This window comes from Hyla sarda, chromosome 7 (genome assembly GCF_029499605.1).
Source record: "Hyla sarda isolate aHylSar1 chromosome 7, aHylSar1.hap1, whole genome shotgun sequence".
In the NCBI taxonomy this organism is placed as follows: domain Eukaryota; kingdom Metazoa; phylum Chordata; class Amphibia; order Anura; family Hylidae; genus Hyla; species Hyla sarda.
Genome location: NC_079195.1, coordinates 57,382,077 through 57,405,167, shown reverse-complemented (window position 1 = coordinate 57,405,167; position 23,091 = coordinate 57,382,077). Strand labels below are relative to the sequence as shown.

Below are 23,091 nucleotides of genomic sequence, written 5' to 3'. Positions count from 1 at the left end.
CTTCCCTTTCCTGCTTTTACTGACAAGTCTAATGCAATTTTCTGTTGCCTTCAATAATGCGTCTTTTAAGTAGTCCCATTTCTCTTGGACTACATGTAATCCGTTCCAGTCTGATAGGGACTCATGTTCCCTCCGGCACAGCTTTTACAGCGCCGAAGGGAACTGACAACTGATGCTGGACATATGTAAAGGGGGCCTAACAACTTGTATGCATGTAATCCTAGAACTGGAATTCTGCCTCCTGTCATTCCTCTATTATTCTTCTTGGAAATGTATAGTCCTCTTGGAGTGAATAATTTGCAGTGTCCAACTTTGTGACTTAATTTTCCTCCCTCGCCTTCTCGTTACTTCACTAATGTGTTATTTGCCTCAGAGGGAACCTTTCACCTATGTTATGCTGCTCTTGCTGAGGGCAGCATTAAATAAGGACAGACATGATGTTTCCAGCAGTGTATTCCTGATAATGTAGTTAAGTTGCACTTCCATCTGGAAAGCAGTCCAACGCTGCCTGAGAAAAGTTTGCTGTTGCCGATTATTGACAGGATAGCCCTTCATTTTTTATTTATTTATATATCTATTTACTATACTACTAAGGCTAGGTTTTTGGGAAGTGAACCATAATTTTTATTGATCATTTTGGGGTATATACCATACCATATGTCATTTTCATTACTTTTTTATCCATGTATTTTGGGAGGCAAGGTGACCATAAAACAGCAATTCTGGCATTGTGTATACAATTTATGGCAATACCACTGTCAGAAATGACACCTGGATTTTCTGTACTGCCTGTGAATATATGGATGGTTGACAACCCTACATGTGACCACACAAATTGCATATCCTTAAAGTTGTCATATACAGTTTTGGCCTAACAGCATCTCTTCATGTGGATACTTAGAGAGTCCATTAGTGAGTAAAGTAGCATCATTCACCACTATGAACAGGGCTGAGATTCAGAGAAATAACCATTCATCCCAAAGTCCTTAAAACAGCAATCCCAAGTAAGACATTTGACCCTCCTTACAGATCTTTTTTTCTATAGGATGTTTAGTTAAATGGTATATATAATATTATTTTACTTTTTTGTCTGTTAATTGATATCTAAGGCCTTCCTGGACCTCCAGGCAATTCACCTGTAATACCAAAACTAGTGCAAGAAATTGAAAAAGAAGTTGAAAAAGTAAGGACATATTTTCCTGAGACCTGGATTTGGGAACTTGTTGCTCTTGGGTAAGTTGCATACTGAACACTCTATAGAATGGGCCATAAAGGGGTACTCCGCCCCTAGACATCTTATCCCCTGTCCAAAGGAAAGAGATAAGATGTCTGATTGCGGGGGCCCCGCTGCTGGGAACCCCACGATCTCCCTGCTGCACCCCGCATTTGTTTAGAGCTTCAGGTGCAGAGCCGGAGGCTTGTGACATCACGGTCACGCCCTGCTCGTGATGTCATGGCCATGCCCCCTCAATGCAAGTTTATGGGAGGGGGCATCATGAGGGGGACATGGCCGTGAAGGGACATGGCCGTGACATCACGAGCCTCCACCCCGCATCACCAGTCATTCGGCAAGGAGCGAAAGTTCGCTCAATGCACCAGATGTCTGGGGTGCCACAGCTGAGACCACGGGGGTCCCCAGCAGCATGATCCTTTGGATAGGGGATAAGATGTCTAGGGGTGGAGTACCCCTTAAAGTGACATACAAGACTGTCACAAGATGAGAAAACCATACCGACACCCACTGCCCCCACTCCTTCTGTCATTTCCTTCACTGGCCATTAATAAATATAATTCTCCAGACTTACAAAAAAGCTACTGCTTTGTTTAAAAACTGCACCGCACCTCCAATGGTTTGTATGCAGTACAATGAGCTAAGGAGCCGAGGCTTATAGATTAAACATTTCATCTACTTTAATACGGTGTAGTAAACTATCAATATAGCAAAAAGATTGCTGATGCATTGAGCTAACAGAAGATTGCTTAGACTGGATGCCAGGTAGAATACTTTCTGAATAAGATGAATAAACTCCTTCTCTCACAACAAGCAGAGATCCTATAAATGAGTCAATGAAACACAACATGCATCAATCACTCATAACATTAAAGAGGACCTGTGGCCATCCCCCCAAAACTTAAATTTTTTTTGATACTGTCAATGAATAGCTCAGGGTACCCTTATTCCACACTAATTCACATTTTCTTGATAGACACTTTCGTTCCGGAGATATGAGGGTTTATAATGTGCCTGACAGTTCAGGGAATCAGTTAGATGGGCATGAACTTAATTTAAAAAATGAGAGTGACTATTAGGTAATGGTTGGGATTATACAGTCAGGGAGTGCTAATGTTGTACATTGAGGGGTGTGTATGCTTAATATACACCCACCGACTGTATAACCCCACTCATCATCTAATATGCACTCCCATTGTTAAAATTCACACCCAACTGACTCCTTACTTAAGTAATCAGATAAACTATAAACCCACATATCTTGGCCATATCAAGAAACTGTAAAAAGATGTGTTATCAGGGTACCCCGTTATTTCATGATAATATGGTTTAATTTATTTTTGGTTGACCACATGTCCTCTATAAAGGGTACTTTGACGAAAAACATCATTTTTTTTCATATTTAAATGTTTTATTCGTTTTAACAGTAAACAGAGAAAAACATATGCATACAGAAATGAGAAACAAACCATAGCCTAAATGATAGGCTATCAAAAGGAATAAACAAATCCCATTAGAGGGAAACATATAACCAGTCAATTCAGTGTTCGTTGCTTGGGGTAGAGTATTATTTGTCGTGCAGTGGCAAGTCCGAGTTCCTTAGGAGATCAAAGTAAAGGTAAAGCACAATGTCCTGCTATCCATCATGTAAGGTACACATTGTGGGGAACCCATAGTATATACTGACCGGTATTCATAGCCAGCAATAACCAACATTAGGAACTGGGCATCATTTGGAGAAATTGGGATTCTGGATATCCCGATGAGCACCCAAAGAAAGGAAAAGGAGAAAGGAAAGAAGCAAGAAAGAGGTATCATGGCACATAGGAAGCAACATCAAATTTCAAGGAAACATAGTGTGGGCTTCTCATCCACACCTCCCAATTTTTCAGAAACGGTGCATCTCGGCCATTGGATGAAAAACATCTTATCCCCTGTCCCGCCGCTGGGGACCACCGTGATTTCCGGTGTGGCACCCCGATCATCCGTGCACAGAGCGAACTCTGCTCCGTTCGGGATGACTGGTGACTACAGCCACTATGCCCCCTCCATTCATGTCTATGGGAGGAGGCGTAGTGGCTACGTACTAACTGTCACGCCGCCTCCCATAGACATGAATGGAGGTGACGTGGCGTGATGTCACGAACACGGAAGCTTGGAGCTTCCGTGTTATGAACGCCGCCACTGCCGGCCTGGAGATCGCGGAAGTCCCCAGCGGCGGCACCCCCACGATCAGACATCTTAAGATGTTTTTTGCCGGAGTACTCCTTTAAATCCAACAGAAAATTCTCACTGCTCTGACACTAAAGAATCCCTATGTGCTTGTGTAGAAACTTTTTTTTTTCACCTCTAGATGTAGAAGATGGTCCATTGGTAATGTTACAGTCCTGGGTATAAATAGATCATGGAACTGTTTATTTCTAATGCTATTCAACCATATGGTTTAAATCGACAGTCTAATGTAATATTGCATTACTAAGAGACTCTGTATCTTTCAAGCAGCTACCTAGTTCTAACTAGATCATGAGCAAGGGTCAAATGAACTATACCGACTGGCTCCTTTGGGATAAGATAGCTGTGTATTCTATATTGTACTGCTCTGTGCTCCTATCAACTTGTTTTTGTGGATGAAGCATAAAGTTTTGGGTTTGAACTAAGTGGTGGCTGCAACCTACTTCCTAGGATCAATAGGTACAGAGAAATTGTAGGCAGCACCATTGCTAATAGATACGTACTCCACCTATGTGCAACAATTTAATCGCCTGCTCGGAACCTAATAGTGTGTAGCGCGGGTGGGTTATGTAGAAAAACTGAAAAAGTGCTTTAACGTGAAAATGTACAAAAAGTGGTTCGGAAGCACTCACCCTTATTAAAATTTAGGGGGAGATTTATCAAAACCTGTGCAGAGGAAAAGTTGTTCAGTTGCCCTTAGCAACCAATCAGATCTATTCTTTCATTTTTCACAGGCCTTTTCAAAAATGAAAGAAGAAAGCTGATTGGTTGCTATGGGCAACTCAGCACCTTTTCTCTGGACAGGCTTTGATAAATCTCCCCCCTTAATATTTTTATTCGACCATAAAAATAGAAGTAGAAACAGCCTCAGCTGAAGCTGAAAACAGGATAGGCAACAGTCTGTTTCACAGATTCCCCTGCTTCATCTGGCCTCATGAAGTGGGAGAATCCATGAAACAGACTGTCATCTATCCTGTCCTCAGCTTCGGCTGAAGACGTTTCTACCGCTACCAGCCAGTGGGCTATTTTTATGGTCAAATAAACGTTAAGTTAAAACTGGTGAGTGCTTGGGAACTCTTTTTTGTACTTTTTCTACTTTATAGGAATATCCATTACTAAATATCTTCCAGAAAAATATGTCTGCTGTTATTTTATCTAGAGAATCTGGCAGAGCTGTAATCCATCAAAACGCTCCGGATACCATCACAGACTGGAATGCTGGAGCCATATGTTTGGGACCCAGTGGATTTGGACTTTCTCCTTCATCATCCCTACGTGTTTTCCAGCCATTCTTTGTTGATCTTACCCTCCCATACTCTGTTGTTAGAGGAGAGTCATTTACCCTCAAAGCTTCAGTCTTCAACTACCTGAAACAATGTATAAAGGTAAATAAAGTAGTATAACCTTTTTCTTTTAAAGTGTAAAGGCGAATCCATGTTTTTATATAATTCCCAAAAGACAGTGTCAGGTTGATATACTTGGGTTTCACCAGTGACATGATTCTGAGCCTCTGTTTCAGATGTAAGGAACATGATACTATTTATTTTTCTAGTGTTCATGATGTATTATTTGTGACCTAGCCCACAAAAGGTGATGGATCTCATCATCTGCTGAACCTCATGGACCAAAATAGTGATGGTCAACCATAGGGTGCGCTATTCTCCACATTGACTTTTTACAAGATTTTAGCCCAGTGTTGACCTGAAGTGTATGGGGCCTACTAAAATAAGAGTCTCTCTATCTGTGAAGAACACACTCCCAATTATTTTCATTGTTTTTACCATACACAGACCATAAATGTAACCATGTCTAGTATATTGTTTATGTTAAAATAATCCAAAAAACTATGATAAATCCCAGCAACTGCAGAACCTCATGTACCATACTGCTGACCAGTCCAACCCCGATGAAATCTGTTGAGAGCTAAAAACTGCAGACATTTATTTTAAACCTGTGTAGTGAAATGCAGCTGCAGCTTTAGTTGTTTGTGATTGTATTATTGTTTTAAAGATTCTTAATCTTTCTTTGTTAGGTGAACACCATCTTGCAGACCACTGAGGAGTTAGAAGAGAAGCATTGTGCGGACTGTCAATACAGCAGTTGTATCTGTGCAGATGAGAGCAAAACCTTCTACTGGAACCTGAAAGCTTCCAAACTGGGTATGATAGGACCAGGGAGTCTATGCTTATTAAATTCTCTCATGACTGCAAATGGCTATTTCAGCACCTGTTGGACACAAGTTTACTCTCCCCATGCTTGTAAACCAAACTTAGTACACCAATGGATAAAATTTAGCTAAATAAATAAGAATCAAATCCAATTTTGGGAATTATCTTCCGGCACTTAGACTGAGCTACAGAAATGGCTTCATTAAAGGAACCCCTGCCCATATGCCCTTTTAGAACACATGGATGTCATTCATAGAGGATGCACCCATTCTGGCGGACATAAATCTGTAATGCATTACATAGTTGCCCACTCATTTGAATAGATGCCATATCATAGCGTGTTTGTGGAGAAGGCCATCACTTTCCCTTGGCAATATCATCTAGTGTTTTTAAAGGGCTGGCACATGTAAGGTGGTTTCCTTTTTTGGTTGCCATGACATCCTCTTTATAAATTTACAACAACTTCAGGGGTAAAGGGGTTGTCCGGAGATATGTTTTATTTGTAAAACTGTCAAGCCTGACATAAATAAAAAAGAACCTAAATAAATATTCACCTACCTTAATCTACTCACTGCTGTCATAATAACAATGCCCAGGCCCTGCATCTCACCACCTCCTGGTCCCTATCTCCACCCAAGGAGGTGGCCACTCCTTGTCCCCATCTCAACACAAGTGGAAATGGTTGGCTGAGGCAGGTCCCCGCTGTGGTCACAGATTGGAAGAACAGCCTCCGGGTCTATTCACACGACGGAATTTCCACCAGCAGAATTCCGGTTGCGGAAAGCCCAAATGAAAGCCCAATACACTTTTCTGGGAGTCCGAACTCCTGTTGACATATAAAAATTTCTGCTTGCGGAATTCTGCAAGCAGAAATTCTGAAGTGTCAACGGGAGTGCGGCATCCCATAGAAGTGTGTTGCGTTTTCATTTGAGCCGGAAATTCTGCAGTGTTATTGTGTTATTAGACCCTCTTCTTGTGTAAAGACATGGCCAGGAATTGGTGAAAAACAGGATTTAAGCACTCTCAAAACAGCAGCAGAGGCGGATTATGCCAGATTAGCACAGGTTTTATTTCTTTAGGACAGCTTGTCCTGAAAAACAAGCAAAGATATATCTCCAGACAACCCTTTTAAAATGATTTCACACTTATGGTCACACCCTTTTATCAATGCAATTGACCCTATGGATCCCTTTCCAGGAGAGGTAAACATTACTGTAAAGACAGAAGCTGTGGACACAAAAGAATTTTGTGGAAATGAGATACCTGTTGTTCCTAAGCAAGGCAGAACTGACACCATTGTGAAGACCGTGATCGTACAGGTGAGGGGGCAATAATTACATAACAGAAATGGGTTACCTTTGCTGTGCATCAAACCTACTGTCATCAGTGTCACCTGCACTAACCTACCAGTACAGACAGATAGTGCAGATGACACTGATGACTACGGTACTTACCTTCTTCCGTTCCGTGCTGTGGTTCTCCGGCTATCCTCTAGTCCTGTTTATAATCTAAGCAAAGCAGGGTGGCTAGAGGTAATATTTCTTCTCTATTCTTCATATTAGTCAAGGCTTAACACACACACATATACAAATGAAAAAATGCTAATATTAATAGCATTTCTATAAATTCCATAGTAATCTACAACCAGTCAATGCAGGTTTGGATAGGAAGCAATACTTGTAACAGTATATAAGACAGTCAAGCCATATTCAGTTGTGAAAAATTTTCATCGATTTTTCACTTGAAATTCAGCACAGAAACTCCATTATTATTTAAAGTAGAAAAGACAGCATTGATTTCAAAATCCCATCTATATAAACCGTAGATGCAAAAACATACATGTTTACATTTTAAGACCACATTCCACATTGTCATCCTATAATATAACTAAATTGTTGCTGACTTTCACCGTGTAATGCAAAAGGTAAAATCTGTAGCAAATCCACATGTAACGCGTACCTTGTCTCTGGAGTCATTCATTTGTTCAGTAATGGTAGGATCCCCCTTAGTGTCCCTTTAGGTTTTGTTGTGGATTTGCTGCAGGCTTGCAAACAAAATCTACAGCAGAAAGCATCTGTCATGTCTGAATTTACCTCTAATATTCTCAATCTGTCAACTATTTCCATAATGAAAAATATTGAATGATTTGTTGCTATTCTCAGCCTGGTGGTATCTTGGTGGAAAAAGCCCACAGCAATCTGGTCTGCATCAAAGAGGAAGGTAAGGAGACATTATGAGGACAGTATGAGAAATATGGGTGCAAAAATGTGCCAAGTTTGTTACAGGCAATTTTTAGAGCTTGCGTCTAAAAAATTTTTTTAAAAATGGGTGTGGTAAAGAAAAATCATAAAAGGGACTATGTATCAAGCTTGTTGCATCATTGTCAAGTGTCTCATGACTTTTTGGTGTAGTTTTTCCATTGCACGACAGATTTATCAAAGTTTTGCACTGTTATTGTGTTATGCTGCACAATTTCAGAAATGTGAGCACTCTAAATGGAGATTTATCAAAACCTGTGCAGAGGTACAGTGGAACAGTTGCCCATGACAACCAAATTGCTTCTTTAATTTTTCAGAGGTCTTTTTAAAAATGAAAGAATCAATCTGATTGGTTGTTACAGGCAACTGCACCATTCTTCCTTCAAGTAGGTTTTGATACATCTTCTCGTATTAGTTTATGGAACCCATCTAGTGTAACGAGAAAGAGATCACAGCAAGCATGGAAGTGCACAACTGCCCTCTTTGCCCCACTCATTTTAATGGCCAGTCAGTGGTTGTGTCATGTCTATTTGGCAAGTCAAAAGTTGTTTTCTAAATGACAAGGACACTTTAAATGTAATATTTAGTTAATACTATATGAACTTTTTTTTTTGCTATTACATTTTAGATCAGCCTAAAGTGGAAGAGATAGCACTGAAGATCCCTGATAATATTCTGGAGGATTCCGCAAGAGCTCATATATTAGTGTTGGGTAAGACCTACAGGGGGAGATTTATTAAAACCTGTCCAGAGGAAAAGTTGCCCAGTTGGCCATAGCAACCAATCAGATTGCTTCTTTGATTTTTAACGAGGCCTCTGCAAAATGAAAGAAGCAATCACATTGGTTGCTATGGGCAACTGGGATACTTTTCCTTTGCACATGTTTTGATAAATCTCCCCCTAAAATGTATGGATCTTCTCTTTAGGGCCTCTGTCAAAACATCTATTCTCTATATGGCCAAATATTCAGTGCCCATAATCTCCATGTGATGTTTTGCAACCTCACTCTTGTACCATATTGCATACCTTTAGCTGGCATTTGTAAAAGGGTTAAACTGTGTTATGTATATTCTACAACACCACATGCGAACTGGCTATAGAGGTAACAGAGGTAGCAGTCTCATCAGGGCCCTGGTGCCTGAGGACAAGCAGGGCTCTGTACACTGAGGACAAGCAGGGTTCTATACACTGAGGACAAGCAGGGCTCTGTACACTGAGGGCAAGCAGGGCTCTGTACACTGAGGGCAAGCAGGGATTTGTACACTGAGGACAAGCAGGGCTCTGTACACTGAGGACAAGCAGGGCTCTATACACTGAGGGCAAGCAGGGCTATGTACACTGAGGACAAGCTGGGATCTGTGCACTGAGGACAAGCAGGGCACTGTACACTGAGGACAATCAGGGCTCTGTGCACTGAGGACAAGCAGGGCTCTGTACACTGAGGGCAAGCAGGGCTATGTACACTGAGGACAAGCTGGGTTCTGTGCACTGAGGACAAGCTGGGCTCTGTACACTGAGGGCAATCAGGGCTCTGTACACTGAGGACAAGCAGGGCTCTGTACACAGAGGACAAGCAGGGCCCTGTACACTGAGAACAAGCTGGGCTCTGTACACTGAGTACAGGCAGGGCTCTGTACACTGAGGACAGGCAGGGCTCTGTACACTGAGGACAAGCAGGGCTCTGTGCACTGAGGACAAGCAGGGCTCTGTACACTGAGGACAAGCAGGGCTCTGTACACTGAGGACAAGCAGGGCTTTGCTCACTGAGGACAAGCAGGGCTCTGTACACTGAGGACAAACAGGGCTCTATACACTGAGGGCAAGCAGGGCTATGTACACTGAGGACAAGCTGGGATCTGTGCACTGAGGACAAGCAGGGCACTGTACACTGAGGACAAGCAGGGCTCTGTGCACTGAGGACAAGCAGGGCTCTGTACACTGAGGGCAAGCAGGGCTATGTACACTGAGGACAAGCTGGGTTCTGTGCACTGAGGACAAGCTGGGCTCTGTACACTGAGGGCAATCAGGGCTCTGTACACTGAGGACAAGCAGGGCTCTGTACACAGAGGACAAGCAGGGCCCTGTACACTGAGAACAAGCTGGGCTCTGTACACTGAGTACAGGCAGGGCTCTGTACACTGAGGACAGGCAGGGCTCTGTACACTGAGGACAAGCAGGGCTCTGTGCACTGAGAACAAGCTGGGCTCTGTACACTGAGGACAAGCAGGGCTCTGTACACTGAGGACAAGCAGGGCTCTGTACACTGAGGACAAGCAGGGCTCTGTACACTGAGGACAAGTAGGGCTCTGTGCGCTGAGGACAAGCAGGGCTCTGTGCACTGAGGACAAGCACGGCTCTGTACACTGAGGACAAGCATGGCTCTGTACACTGAGGACAAGCAGGGCTCTGCTCACAGAGGACAAGCAGGGCTCTGCTCACTGAGGACAAGCAAGGCTCTGTACACTGAGGGCAAGCAGGGCTCTGTAGACTGAGGACAAACAGGGCTCTGCTCACTGAGGACAAGCAGGGCTATGTACACTGATGACAAGCAGGGCTCTGTACACTGAGGACAAGCAGGGCTCTGCACACTGAGGACAAGCAGGGCCCTGTACACTGATGACAAGCAGGGTTCTGTACACTGAGGACAAGCAGGGCTCTGTACACTGAGGACAAGCAGGGCCCTGTACACTGATGACAAGCAGGGTTCTGTACACTGAGGACAAGCAGGGCTCTGTACACTGAGGACAAGCAGGGCTCTATGACAAAACACAGCAGGCTGATTGACAAGCCTGGAGCCTAAACAGTGTCCTGCTTGTCCTGCCCACATTTCCTGTTTTGTTTCTGCACACAGGCAATAGCTGCAGGGAGAAGACACCAGTTTTCCACCCAAAAATATGCACATTTTTTTAACCAATGTATATTACAAATATACATATAATGTTCTTATCTACAATATATAAACAATTTTTTCAAATGACAGGTTTCTTTTTAGTAAATTTCCCTTTCACATTTTTACCCTTTACTTGTTAACAAATGCATCCAGCCTCTCAAGTCATTAGGGTAAAAACACACAATCCAGCACCTCAAGCAACTGAAATGCAGTCAAAATGCAACAGCCAATCACTGCACAATTTTGTCAGCAAACTTGTACGGTGATTGGTTGTCACATTTTGGCCTCATACAGCCACTGGAATGGATCAGGTATTTTCCCTCTAAGATGTAGAAGGGGACAGACAAAACTGTAGCTGGAAACAGTAGTTTTACACTTATGTAAAGTGCACCATGTTCTGAACCATGGTGCACTTGTGTTATCACATGTTCTCTCATACGGCTCATTCCCTCCCCGCACCCCCAGCAACGGGAGTAGCAAGTGAGTGGGAACCTACCAGTCAGTTTGGGACCCAGAATTACATATTACTGCTATTTTTTTTAATTCAATCTTTTACCTACCCTGCAGGAGATATTTTGGGCTCAGCTCTGCAGAATCTTGACCGTCTCCTGGCCATGCCATATGGATGTGGGGAACAGAACATGGTTCTCTTTGCTCCAAATATCTTCATCCTGCAGTATTTGGAGAAGACTCATCAACTGAACAATGAAATCCAAAGTAAAGCAAAGAAGTTCCTGGAGGGCGGTAAGAGATTGGACATGTATTACTATTGTGTTTGACTTACCGTATATACTCGAGTATAAGCCGAGTTTTTTAGCAAATTTTTTCGTGCTGAAAACGCCCCCATCGGCTTACATTCAAGTGATTAAAAATTAATAGTGAAAATGGAAAAATGTTTTCAGTCATACCGGTGGGCCAGGCCATCCATCTTCACTGGGAGGCCCCCTTCTCCACTCCGGGCTGACCCTGGATTCAGCCAGGGTATGGACGCTGCTGTGCTGCGGGGACTGTCTGCACTGTGCACCGCAGACGTCCTTATTTCTTCGGGCATACAGGTGGGTGGGCCATCCATCTTCACCGGGAGGCCCCCTTTTCTGCTCCGGGCCAGCCCTGGACTAGGGACGCTGGGTATGAACACTGCTGCACAGGGACGCCGTGCACAGTAGATGTCCATGCACCTGACGTCACTGATGTGTCCCTTTTTTCGCTGCTCCGCAACAGGAGAATCCCACCGCCGCCAAGAGCTGCAACTGTGGAGGTGAACGGAAGGGGGGGGAGAGGGATTTATGGCAGTGGATTGTAACAGAGGGGGGATGGGTTTGTGGCAGTGGATGATGACAGATGGGATGATAGATTTGTGGCAGTGGGGGTTTAGAGGGCGGATGCATTTCCCACCCTAGGCCTATACTCGAGTCAAAATTTTTTTTTCCAGTTTTTTTTAGGTGAAATTAGGTGCCTCGGCTTATGTTCGGCTTAACTTATACTCGAGTATATATGGTACCCAATAGTGGGTCTTGGCACTCAGGGACTTTATTAGTTTACACTTAAATCCTAATCTTTCAAAGCAAGTCATACATTACATGGTAGACACATAAAACATTGATGTGAGCTCTATCCCTTTACACTTGTCTCTAGTTACTGTTATGATTTACTTTATATCACTGTATATATTTTTTTCTTGGTTCACACAGGGTATCAGCGACAACTTACATACAAACGTGATGATGGATCATACAGCGCTTTTGGAAAAAATGACAAAGAAGGAAATACATGGTAGGAAGCTATTTTAAATATGATAAAACCTTTATGTGCGTTTACACTATGAAATTCTGTGCAAAAATAACACTCTGGAATTCTGATGCAGCAGTCTCCAATTGTTTTCAGTGGGATTCTGCTGCACTGGTCACACTGTGGAAATTATCTCCAGCAGAAATTCCTCACTCCGTAATTGACGAAGAAAAAAAATTTTTTTTTTTTTTAAATTTCATCAATATTCTTAACTGAGTACATTACTGACTTGTCTGCGCGGTCCAATGGCCAATGGATTTTGGTAACACCAGCAACCGACAGAGTTTCCAACCTGAATAACTCCAGTCCGAGATTCTGTAGTGTAACTGTATGCTTCTTCTTACAATTGGAGTTCACTTACTGATGCCCTGCACAAATAATAGGATTCATAACATATATGAATTAATTCTTAATTTGAGGTATTAGGTGATTTCTGAGTAGCGTAAATAAAAATAAAGGGGTTAGAAGAGGACATTTTAAGCATATACATTTTCTTACAAAAAGTTATAATTTTAAGTAATAAAATGAAACAAAACCTACATAAATTGGGTATCATTGTAACCTACCTGTGAGATCTATAGATTAAAGATAACATGTAATTTTTACTGTTAGGGTGCGTTCACACTGAGGAATTCAAGAGGAATGCACGGAGAATAATTTCGGTCATTTTATCCATCAAGCGGAATTCAAGAGGAATTTCCATGCAGAAATGAAGAGGAATGAAGGAGGAGGCTATTTTAATTTTAATTTAAATTTAATTCCGCTTGAATTCCGCTTTTAAACGATGTTGGGCAAAAAAATTTTTTTTACCATTGACTTCTATTGAATTCTGCTAGCGGATTCCGCTTGAAGAATGAACATGTTCTTTCTTCAATCGGAAAGGAATTCAGCATTGGAATTCTGCTAGAAGAATTTCCGCAGTGTGAACAGGACAGCGGAAAAAACATTAAAGTCAATGGACAGAGGGGGATGTGCATTCATTTGGAGCGGAGAATTCAAGAGGAATTACTTGAGTAAATTCCTCTTGAATTACTCAGTGTGAACACACCCTTAAGTGCACTGCGTAGACACAAACCCTCCCGAAAATTTCTAAATTGTTTTTTTTTTTTTTGATTTTTACCCACAAATAATTTATTTTTGGCCTCGCCGTAAAAGTTGTGGTAAAATGAGTGATGTCATTACAAAGTACAATTGGTCCTGCATAAAACAAACCCTCATGTGGCCCAGTAGGTGAAAAATGGAAAGATTATGGATATTAAAAGGCAATTTGTGTAACTCCCATTGACTTTAAAGGGATACTCTAGTGGAAAACACATTTTTAAATCAACTGGTGCCAGAAAGTTTAACAGATATTTAAATGACTTCTATTTAAAAATCTTAACCCGTCCAGTACTTATCAGCTGCTGTATACACCAGAGGAAGTTGTATTTCTTCCTGTAGTTCTTTTTTGTCTAACCACAGTGCTCCCTGCTGACACTTCTGTCCATGTCAGGAACTGTCCAGAGCAGGAGAGGTTTGCTATGGGGATTTGCTCCTGCTCTGGACAGTTCCTGACATGGACAGAGGTATCAGCAGAGAGCCCTGTGGTCAGACAGAAAAGAATTCCAGAAATAAATACAACTTCCTCTGTAGCAAACAGCAGCTGATAAGTACTGGAAGGATTAAGATTTTTAAATAGAAGTAATTTACAAATCTGTTTAACTTTCTGACACCAGTTTATTTAAAAAAAAAATTCCACTAGATTACCCCTTTAATGGGAGTTATAAAAACAGCATAGCCCTGCGAGCTATGCCCTTTATGTAGCTACGTAAACTTAGAAGGCCCTTGGCTATGCTGTTTGCACATCTCCCATTAAAGTCAACGATTGGCCGATTTAAACAGGCTGCCGGATGGAAAATCTGTACGTATCAAGGTGCAACAACCCCTTTAAGGCCACAACAAGGGTTAAAAGGTTAATAACAAGAGTAACCCCAACTTTGTGAATAGATTTAGGGAACAGAGGTGGCTGAAGAAGTCCTATAGCATTTAAGTTGTGCTGATCATTTATATGCTATAACTTTATTATGTTTCTGCAGGTTGACTGGATTTGTAGTGAAGTCCTTCAGTAAAGCCCGACCTTATATCTTCATAGATGAAACACACCTGAACCACTCCTTCACATGGCTAAAAAATAACCAGCAAGACACCGGATGTTTCCGCAGTGTGGGGAAGCTTTTCAATAATGCCATGAAGGTAGGCCAAGAACAGAGTAAGGCTGTGTTTACACGACCGAATTTCTGTGAACAATTCCACCATAAATTCCACTGTAAATGACTTCCTATTGCTTTAAATGGGATTTCGTTGTCCCATTCAGTCAGCGGAATTTCCACGACAACAAAAATATAAAACCAGTCTTAAATTTTGTGAAACTCAGTGGCAGAAACTCACTTAAAGGGGAACTCCGGTGGAAAAAACTTTTTTTCAAATCAACTGGTGCAAGAAAGTTAAATAGGTTTGTACATCACTTTTATTTAAAAATCTTAAACCTTCCAGTACTTATCAGCTTCTATATACTACAGATATAGTACAGAGAAATCTGTGAAGTTCTTTCCAGCCTGACAACAGTGCTCTCTACTGACACCTCTGTCCGTGTCAGGAATTGTCCAGTAGGAGAGGTTTTCTATGGGGATATGATTCTAATCTGGACAGTTCTGACACGGACAGAGGTGTCAGTAGAGAGCACTGTTGTCAGACTGGAAAGAAATTCACTAATTTCTCTGTTTTATACAGCAGCTAATAAGTACTGGAAGGATTAAGATTTTTTAATAGAAGTAATTTACAAATCTGTTTAACTTTCAGGCACCAGTTGATTTGAAAACATTTGTTTTCTACTTCTTTCCACCGGAGCTCCCCTTTAAGTCAATGGGGCTTGAATTTTGGCGGAATTCAGTGTTCTGAGAACACAGAAATTCTGCCACAGTTCTGCTGCAATTCTACAATGCTGTTCAGCAAGCTTTGCAGAACAGAATTTCTGCAGAATTAAGGAACATAGCCATGTGAACATAGCCTTAAAGTGCAACAAGGTGACTGACATAGGAGATAAAGTGAGATGACTGACATAGGAGATACAGTGAGGTGACTAATATACAGTAGAAGATACATTGAAGTGACTGATATAGACGATATAGTGAGATGACTAAAATAGGAGATACAGTGAGGTGAATGATATAGAATATACAGTGAGGTGAGTGATATAGAATATACAGTGAGGTGAGTGATATAAAATATACAGTGAGGTGATAGATATAGGGTATATAGTGAGGTGAGTGATATAGGATATACAGTGAGGTGAGTGATATAGAATATACAATGAGGTGACTGATATAGAATATACAGTGAGGTGAGTGATATAGAATATACAGTGAGGTGAGTGATATAGAATATACAGTGAGGTGATAGATATAGAATATACAGTGAGGTGAATGATATAGAATATACAGTGAGGTGATAGATATAGAATATACAGTGAGGTGACTGATATAGAATATACAGTGAGGTGACTGATATAGTATATACAGTGAGGTGAGTGATATAGTATATACAGTGAGGTGAGTGATATAGTATATACAGTGAGGTGACTGATATAGAATATACAGTGAGGTGATAGATATAGAATATACAGTGAGGTGACTGATATAGAATATACAGTGAGGTGAGTGATATAGAATATACAGTGAGGTGACTGATATAGAATATACAGTGAGGTGAGTGATATAGAATATACAGTGAGGTGGCTGATATAGAATATACAGTGAGGTGAGTGATATAGGATATACAGTGAGGTGATAGATATAGAATATACAGTGAGGTGACTGATATAGAATATACAGTGAGGTGAGTGATATAGAATATACAGTGAGGTGACTGATATAGAATATACAGTGAGGTGACTGATATAGAATATACAGTGAGGTGAGTGATATAGGATATACAGTGAGGTGAGTGATATAGAATATACAGTGAGGTGAGTGATATAGAATATACAGTGAGGTGAGTGATATAGGATATACAGTGAGGTGATAGATATAGAATATACAGTGAGGTGAGTGATATAGAATATACAGTGAGGTGACTGATATAGAATATACAGTGAGGTGACTGATATAGAATATACAGTGAGGTGAGTGATATAGAATATACAGTGAGGTGAGTGATATAGGATATACAGTGAGGTGAGTGATATAGAATATACAGTGAGGTGAGTGATATAGAATATACAGTGAGGTGAGTGATATAGGATATACAGTGAGGTGATAGATATAGAATATACAGTGAGGTGAGTGATATAGAATATACAGTGAGGTGAGTGATATAGAATATACAGTGAGGTGAATGATATAGAATATACAGTGAGGTGAGTGATATAAAATATACAGTGAGGTGATAGATATAGGGTATATAGTGAGGTGAGTGATATAGGATATACAGTGAGGTGAGTGATATAGAATATACAATGAGGTGACTGATATAGAATATACAGTGAGGTGAGTGATATAGAATATACAGTGAGGTGAGTGATATAGAATATACAGTGAGGTGATAGATATAGAATATACAGTGAGGTGAATGATATAGAATATACAGTGAGGTGAATGATATAGAATATACAGTGAGGTGATAGATATAGAATATACAGTGAGGTGACTGATATAGGATATACAGTGAGGTGACTGATATAGAATATACAGTGAGGTGACTGATATAGAATATACAGTGAGGTGACTGATATAGAATATACAGTGAGGTGACTGATATAGGATATACAGTGAGGTGAGTGATATAGGATATACAGTGAGGTGACTGATATAGAATATACAGTGAGGTGACTGATATAGAATATACAGTGAGGTGACTGATATAGAATATACAGTGAGGTGACTGATATAGAATATACAGTGAGGTGAGTGATATAGAATATACAGTGAGGTGACTGATATAGTATATACAGTGAGGTGAGTGATATAGTATATACAGTGAGGTGAGTGATATAGTATATACAGTGAGGTGACTGATATAGAATATACAGTGAGGTGATAGATATAGAATATACAGTGAGGTGACTGATATAGAATATACAGTGAGGTGAGTGATATAGAATATACAGTGAGGTGACTGATATAGAATATACAGTGAGGTGAGTGATATAGAATATACAGTGAGGTGACTGATATAGAATATACAGTGAGGTGAGTGATATAGGATATACAGTGAGGTGATAGATATAGAATATACAGTGAGGTGACTGATATAGAATATACAGTGAGGTGAGTGATATAGAATATACAGTGAGGTGACTGATATAGAATATACAGTGAGGTGAGTGATATAGGATATACAGTGAGGTGAGTGATATAGAATATACAGTGAGGTGAGTGATATAGAATATACAGTGAGGTGAGTGATATAGGATATACAGTGAGGTGATAGATATAGAATATACAGTGAGGTGAGTGATATAGAATATACAGTGAGGTGACTGATATAGAATATACAGTGAGGTGACTGATATAGAATATACAGTGAGGTGAGTGATATAGAATATACAGTGAGGTGAGTGATATAGGATATACAGTGAGGTGAGTGATATAGAATATACAGTGAGGTGAGTGATATAGAATATACAGTGAGGTGAGTGATATAGGATATACAGTGAGGTGATAGATATAGAATATACAGTGAGGTGAGTGATATAGAATATACAGTGAGGTGACTGATATAGAATATACAGTGAGGTGACTGATATAGAATATACAGTGAGGTGAGTGATATAGAATATACAGTGAGGTGAGTGATATAGAATATACAGTGAGGTGAGTGATATAGAATATACAGTGAGGTGACTGATATAGGATATACAGTGAGGTGAGTGATATAGGATATACAGTGAGGTGACTGATATAGAATATACAGTGAGGTGAGTGATATAGAATATACAGTGAGGTGAGTGATATAGAATATACAGTGAGGTGAGTGATATAGAATATACAGTGAGGTGAGTGATATAGGATATACAGTGAGGTGAGTGATATACTATATACAGTGAGGTGAGTGATATAGAATATACAGTGAGGTGACTGATATAGAATATACAGTGAGGTGAGTGATATAGAATATACAGTGAGGTGACTGATATAGAATATACAGTGAGGTGATAGATATAGAATATACAGTGAGGTGAGTGATATAGTATATACAGTGAGGTGACTGATATAGGATATACAGTGAGGTGAGTGATATAGAATATACAGTGAGGTGAGTGATAGAGAATATACAGTGAGGTGAGTGATATAGGATATACAGTGAGGTGAGTGATAGAGAATATACAGTGAGGTGAGTGATATAGTATATACAGTGAGGTTTTTTTTGTATTGGGTTTTATATGTATTATGTACATACTGAATTTACTGACTGCCTTTGCTTAACAATGCTCAGTGTTTAAATGGGGTCTTGGGGCCCACCATAGGAAATGATTGTGAGGATCTAACCTTCATGTGTACAACATTAGCATTTTACTCTTTTATTTCAATGTGTTTCGATGATGTACTATAGCAATCATTACTGACTATTTCATTTTTAAGACAGGTTTTTATTAATCTTTCATACATTACATTTTCTGTAATAGAAACTTCAAATTGATATTTTTGTGTTTCAGGGAGGTGTAGAGGATGAAACGTCTCTCTCTGCTTATATAGCTATTGCCCTTTTGGAGGCCGGAGTATCTGTGCAGGTAATGTAGAAAGTTTTGATAATGAAAAGAATTCCCTTATAAAGGCCAGCTACTGTCCTCCCTATAAATGCCACTGTAATCTCCATAGTTGTCACCTACAGTTTCTCTGTCTCCTCAATGTTCCTCCCTGGTTTGTGAACTTTTCTTTAAAGCGTACCAGTAAACTCAAAAGATTTGTAAAAACCTGCATGGTGACAAGAGGATTTTAGTGCTCCTACGACCAGAATTGAGATGTTTGCTGGACTTATTATTTACACACTAAGGGCAGGGTCACAACTGGGCGCTCCGTTTGTACTTCAAGCTGCGGATGCATGTAGAAATCTGTCTTTACAAGTGGACACACAGAGCTACCCAGCTGCAGCCAGGAGCTCGCTATGTATTCCCTCTGTGACTTCCATCAGCGCATCCTCAGCGTTAAATGCAGTGTGAATGAGCCCTGTGGGACCCTGCCTGAAGTGGTACGGTCACACGTGAAGAATCTGCTGCATATTTTCTGCTGCCGATTTGCTACCCATTGACTTCAGTTTCACTTTCAGCCCCACTCCATTTGCCGTAATTTTTCCTGACCTAACTATTACTATACACAGACTGAGCCTAACAACAGGCCGTAGACAAGTGATTGCAGGGACGTAAGACACATAGTGGCCAAAGCGTCAGAGCTTTTTTGGATGGAATTAGGAGTCATTTTTTTATTTAGTGATATACATATATGTTAGAATTGTAGGCTATTAAATTAAGGGAATTTGTTTGACATTACTGTGACCATTTAAAATAACTCTAGGCTGCTTTTTTCAGTGGCCAGCTACGGAGGAAAACAGCCGTCTGCTAGCATTTTACATGCACAGTTTTTTTTTATTATTGTACAAAACCTTTAGAAATTAACTGATAAACCCTAAACCTGCAGAGGTATGAACTATTAATGCATTACCGCCCTAGATCACCACGGGAAATAAATATTAATATTAATCCCATCAATAACTATCATTCCATCAAAACTATTCTAGACTATGATTATGACAGGAATATTATCAATAACCTCTAAAGCTCCCTATATAAAAATGGATTGGAGAGGAAGGTATATTTACAGTGGGTACCAACCCACTTGGAAATCCTCTTTTAAAAATCTTATGGTGTTGTAGAAAGCACCATAACTAACCACAAGAAAAACACAGTAAACATTAATGCCTTTACTGGTGTGTTTTCTCAACTGTTTTTTTTTTTTTTTTATAGCTTAAAAAATAAGATATTCTGTTTTTGTTTCATTTTAGGATCCCTTACTGGGTGATGCCTTATCCTGTCTGAGGAAGGCCTCCGTGGATGTCAGCAATGTATATACCCAGGCTCTTCTGGCCTACACCTTCACATTGTCTGGGGAGACTGAACTCAGAAAAACCTTGCTGGACAAATTGGAGGAAAAAGCAGTGCGGGAAGGTAAGGACATGTTAAGCTTCAGGCCTAATGCTTTATATACAGGTTGATTTTTCTCATAAGGTTTCACAGAAGGGAAATAGTTAGCTTGCTTTTTAATAGTGTTTAGTAATAAGATAAATGGTCCTCAAAGTACAAAATAATTGGTAATAAGTATAGGTGAAGAGGAGCTCAGATAAATGTTATAGGGCTAAAAACTTCCCCCATTAAAGCACAAAATCCTACAGAGAATCAACTGTGTCAATATACACAACTATAACGCAATTAATCCCAACGCGTTTCCCCCCCCCCTCCAAAAAAGATAGTAGGAGTAATGCGGGGTTCATCAGGGGATACAAATGTAGGAAAGAAAATAGACAAAGATATGCAGCTGTGATTCAATAACCGCCAGTTAGTGTGGAAAATAAGATGTGCGGTCCGGTGGGGACCACTCACTCAGACCCTAGGATACCGTCATTGATATGGGATGAATGAACTGGGTGGCCGCATGATGAGGGCTAGTCTTTTCCTGAGAGAAAAGGAGTCACAGAGGAACACCATAACAATACAAAAGCATAAGGTTGCAGGTCATGGAACTGAAGAGAATTCTAATATTTCTCATATAACTTACAATAAATCCAGCACATCTGCCTGTGCGACATAAATGTGGCAAGTGTGGCGGCCATACCTCTCTGTGCAAAGCTGCCCCCCTTTCCACTTAACATGTGTGGGACAAGCTGGTAAAATTCAAAAAGTTTTAGCACAAAAATGGGGAGGGTTTGGATTTGGGCTTTTGAACAAAAATGTTGTGACTTTTCGCAGACTGTGCACACACATAACACTTGGTCTTTTTTGGAACAATAAGCATTTTGGCCCAGATTTATCAAACTGTGTGAGAGAAAAAGTGGAGGGATTTTTCCACAGCAACCAATCACAGCTCAGCTAACGAGATGTGGTAAAGTGAAAGCTGAACTGTGATTTGTTGCTGTGGGAAAATATCTCCACTTTTTCTCTCACACAGTTTGATAAATCTGTGTCTTTGGGTCACCATATTCTAAGACCCACAACTTTTTTCTCTTTTGCCTTACGGGGCTCTGTGAGGACTAGTTTTTTAAAGGAAAACTTGCAGATTTTATTGTATATACATCTTTATTATTAGTTTCTTTTTTCCTTTTTGGGAAGTGGATTAACAAAACACTACAATTCTAGTGTTGTGTTTTTTTGTTTTTTTTGCAAGATAAATAATATATATCATATCCAAATAATATTTTAAATTTTAAATATTTTTTGGAGGAGGAGGTGGGGGGATTTTTTAAAATGTTATCTTGCAGTCATGGGCTCGATTTGACAATGGCATATAAGAGTTTAAATTACCAGTATTTTTCCCACTCCTGGTATCCTAGTATTGTCGCCTTATTCTAGCCCCACTTTAAAAAGGCTTCAGGTTTGAATAAGAATCTTTTTGGCCATTGTAAAAAGGCATATCTCAAGTCAGATAGACCTTTGTCGGATAGACGGGGTCCTACATGTTGGTCAGCCAGTGATTGATACAGATAAATAAACTTTCTGTGAAAGTTATATGTGACATACTGCTTCTTTAGGGTGAGATAAGTAAAATGTAGATAGTGCTTATCATCTCTGTAGATTTTTCAGGTTCTGAAATCTGAATGTGATGTATATACAAAAACATTTTCTAGACATGGCAGTGGAAAATTTCAATTGAAAATTAATAGAACAAACTTAATTCCATTATTGGTTCAGCTTACTGATTTCACCATGCGGTATGTAATCCCATTGTATATGATACATTGTATATATCAGAATTTGCACAAAATGTTTTACCTTTCCTACAGATGGACAACTGCACTGGAAAAGAGACTCCACCCCTCCTCCTGAAGCCTCATATTGGTACAGAGCTCCCTCAGCAGAAGTGGAGTTGACATCCTATATTCTTCTGGCTCATCTTTCTGGTCCAACTCAAGATTTAGGTAGATCCATAGAGATGGTGAACTGGTTGAGCAAGCAGCAAAATCCATATGGAGGATTCTCTTCTACACAGGTAAAGGGAGGAATCTAAGGAATAGAATACTTACTGTTTCCAATATATAAACTAAAGCTGAGGAGGAAGTTTGAGAGTATAAAATACTATGTCAATGGGCTTGCCAGGAACATGTAACAGTATACAATGGCAAACTTTTAAGATAGGTCCCTTATGTATATTGGTGATTAAAGTTGAGCGAAATTTTGAAAAATTTGATTCGGCCGATTCGCTGAATTTTCCCCAAAATTTTGGTTCGGTTTATTTGCGGCAAATCGCTTTAAAAGCGGCTATTTCTGGGCTACAGAGAGCC

General features: G+C 40.2%; 1 protein-coding gene across 2 annotated transcripts in view; it reads left to right on the top strand.

Annotated features, from left to right (window-relative positions):
* LOC130281676 (alpha-2-macroglobulin-like) overlaps nt 1-23,091 on the top strand; it is a 102,562-nt gene that overhangs the window by 54,372 nt on the left and 25,099 nt on the right. For both annotated transcript variants that reach the window (XM_056529144.1, XM_056529145.1), the window contains exons 18-29: nt 1,110-1,233; nt 4,623-4,848; nt 5,496-5,622; nt 6,829-6,950; nt 7,794-7,851; nt 8,518-8,601; nt 11,347-11,523; nt 12,471-12,552; nt 14,643-14,799; nt 19,259-19,333; nt 20,602-20,764; nt 22,594-22,799. In XM_056529144.1, the coding sequence (XP_056385119.1) occupies nt 1,110-1,233; nt 4,623-4,848; nt 5,496-5,622; nt 6,829-6,950; nt 7,794-7,851; nt 8,518-8,601; nt 11,347-11,523; nt 12,471-12,552; nt 14,643-14,799; nt 19,259-19,333; nt 20,602-20,764; nt 22,594-22,799 (1,601 nt within the window). The remainder of the gene's footprint in view (nt 1-1,109; nt 1,234-4,622; nt 4,849-5,495; nt 5,623-6,828; nt 6,951-7,793; nt 7,852-8,517; nt 8,602-11,346; nt 11,524-12,470; nt 12,553-14,642; nt 14,800-19,258; nt 19,334-20,601; nt 20,765-22,593; nt 22,800-23,091) is intronic.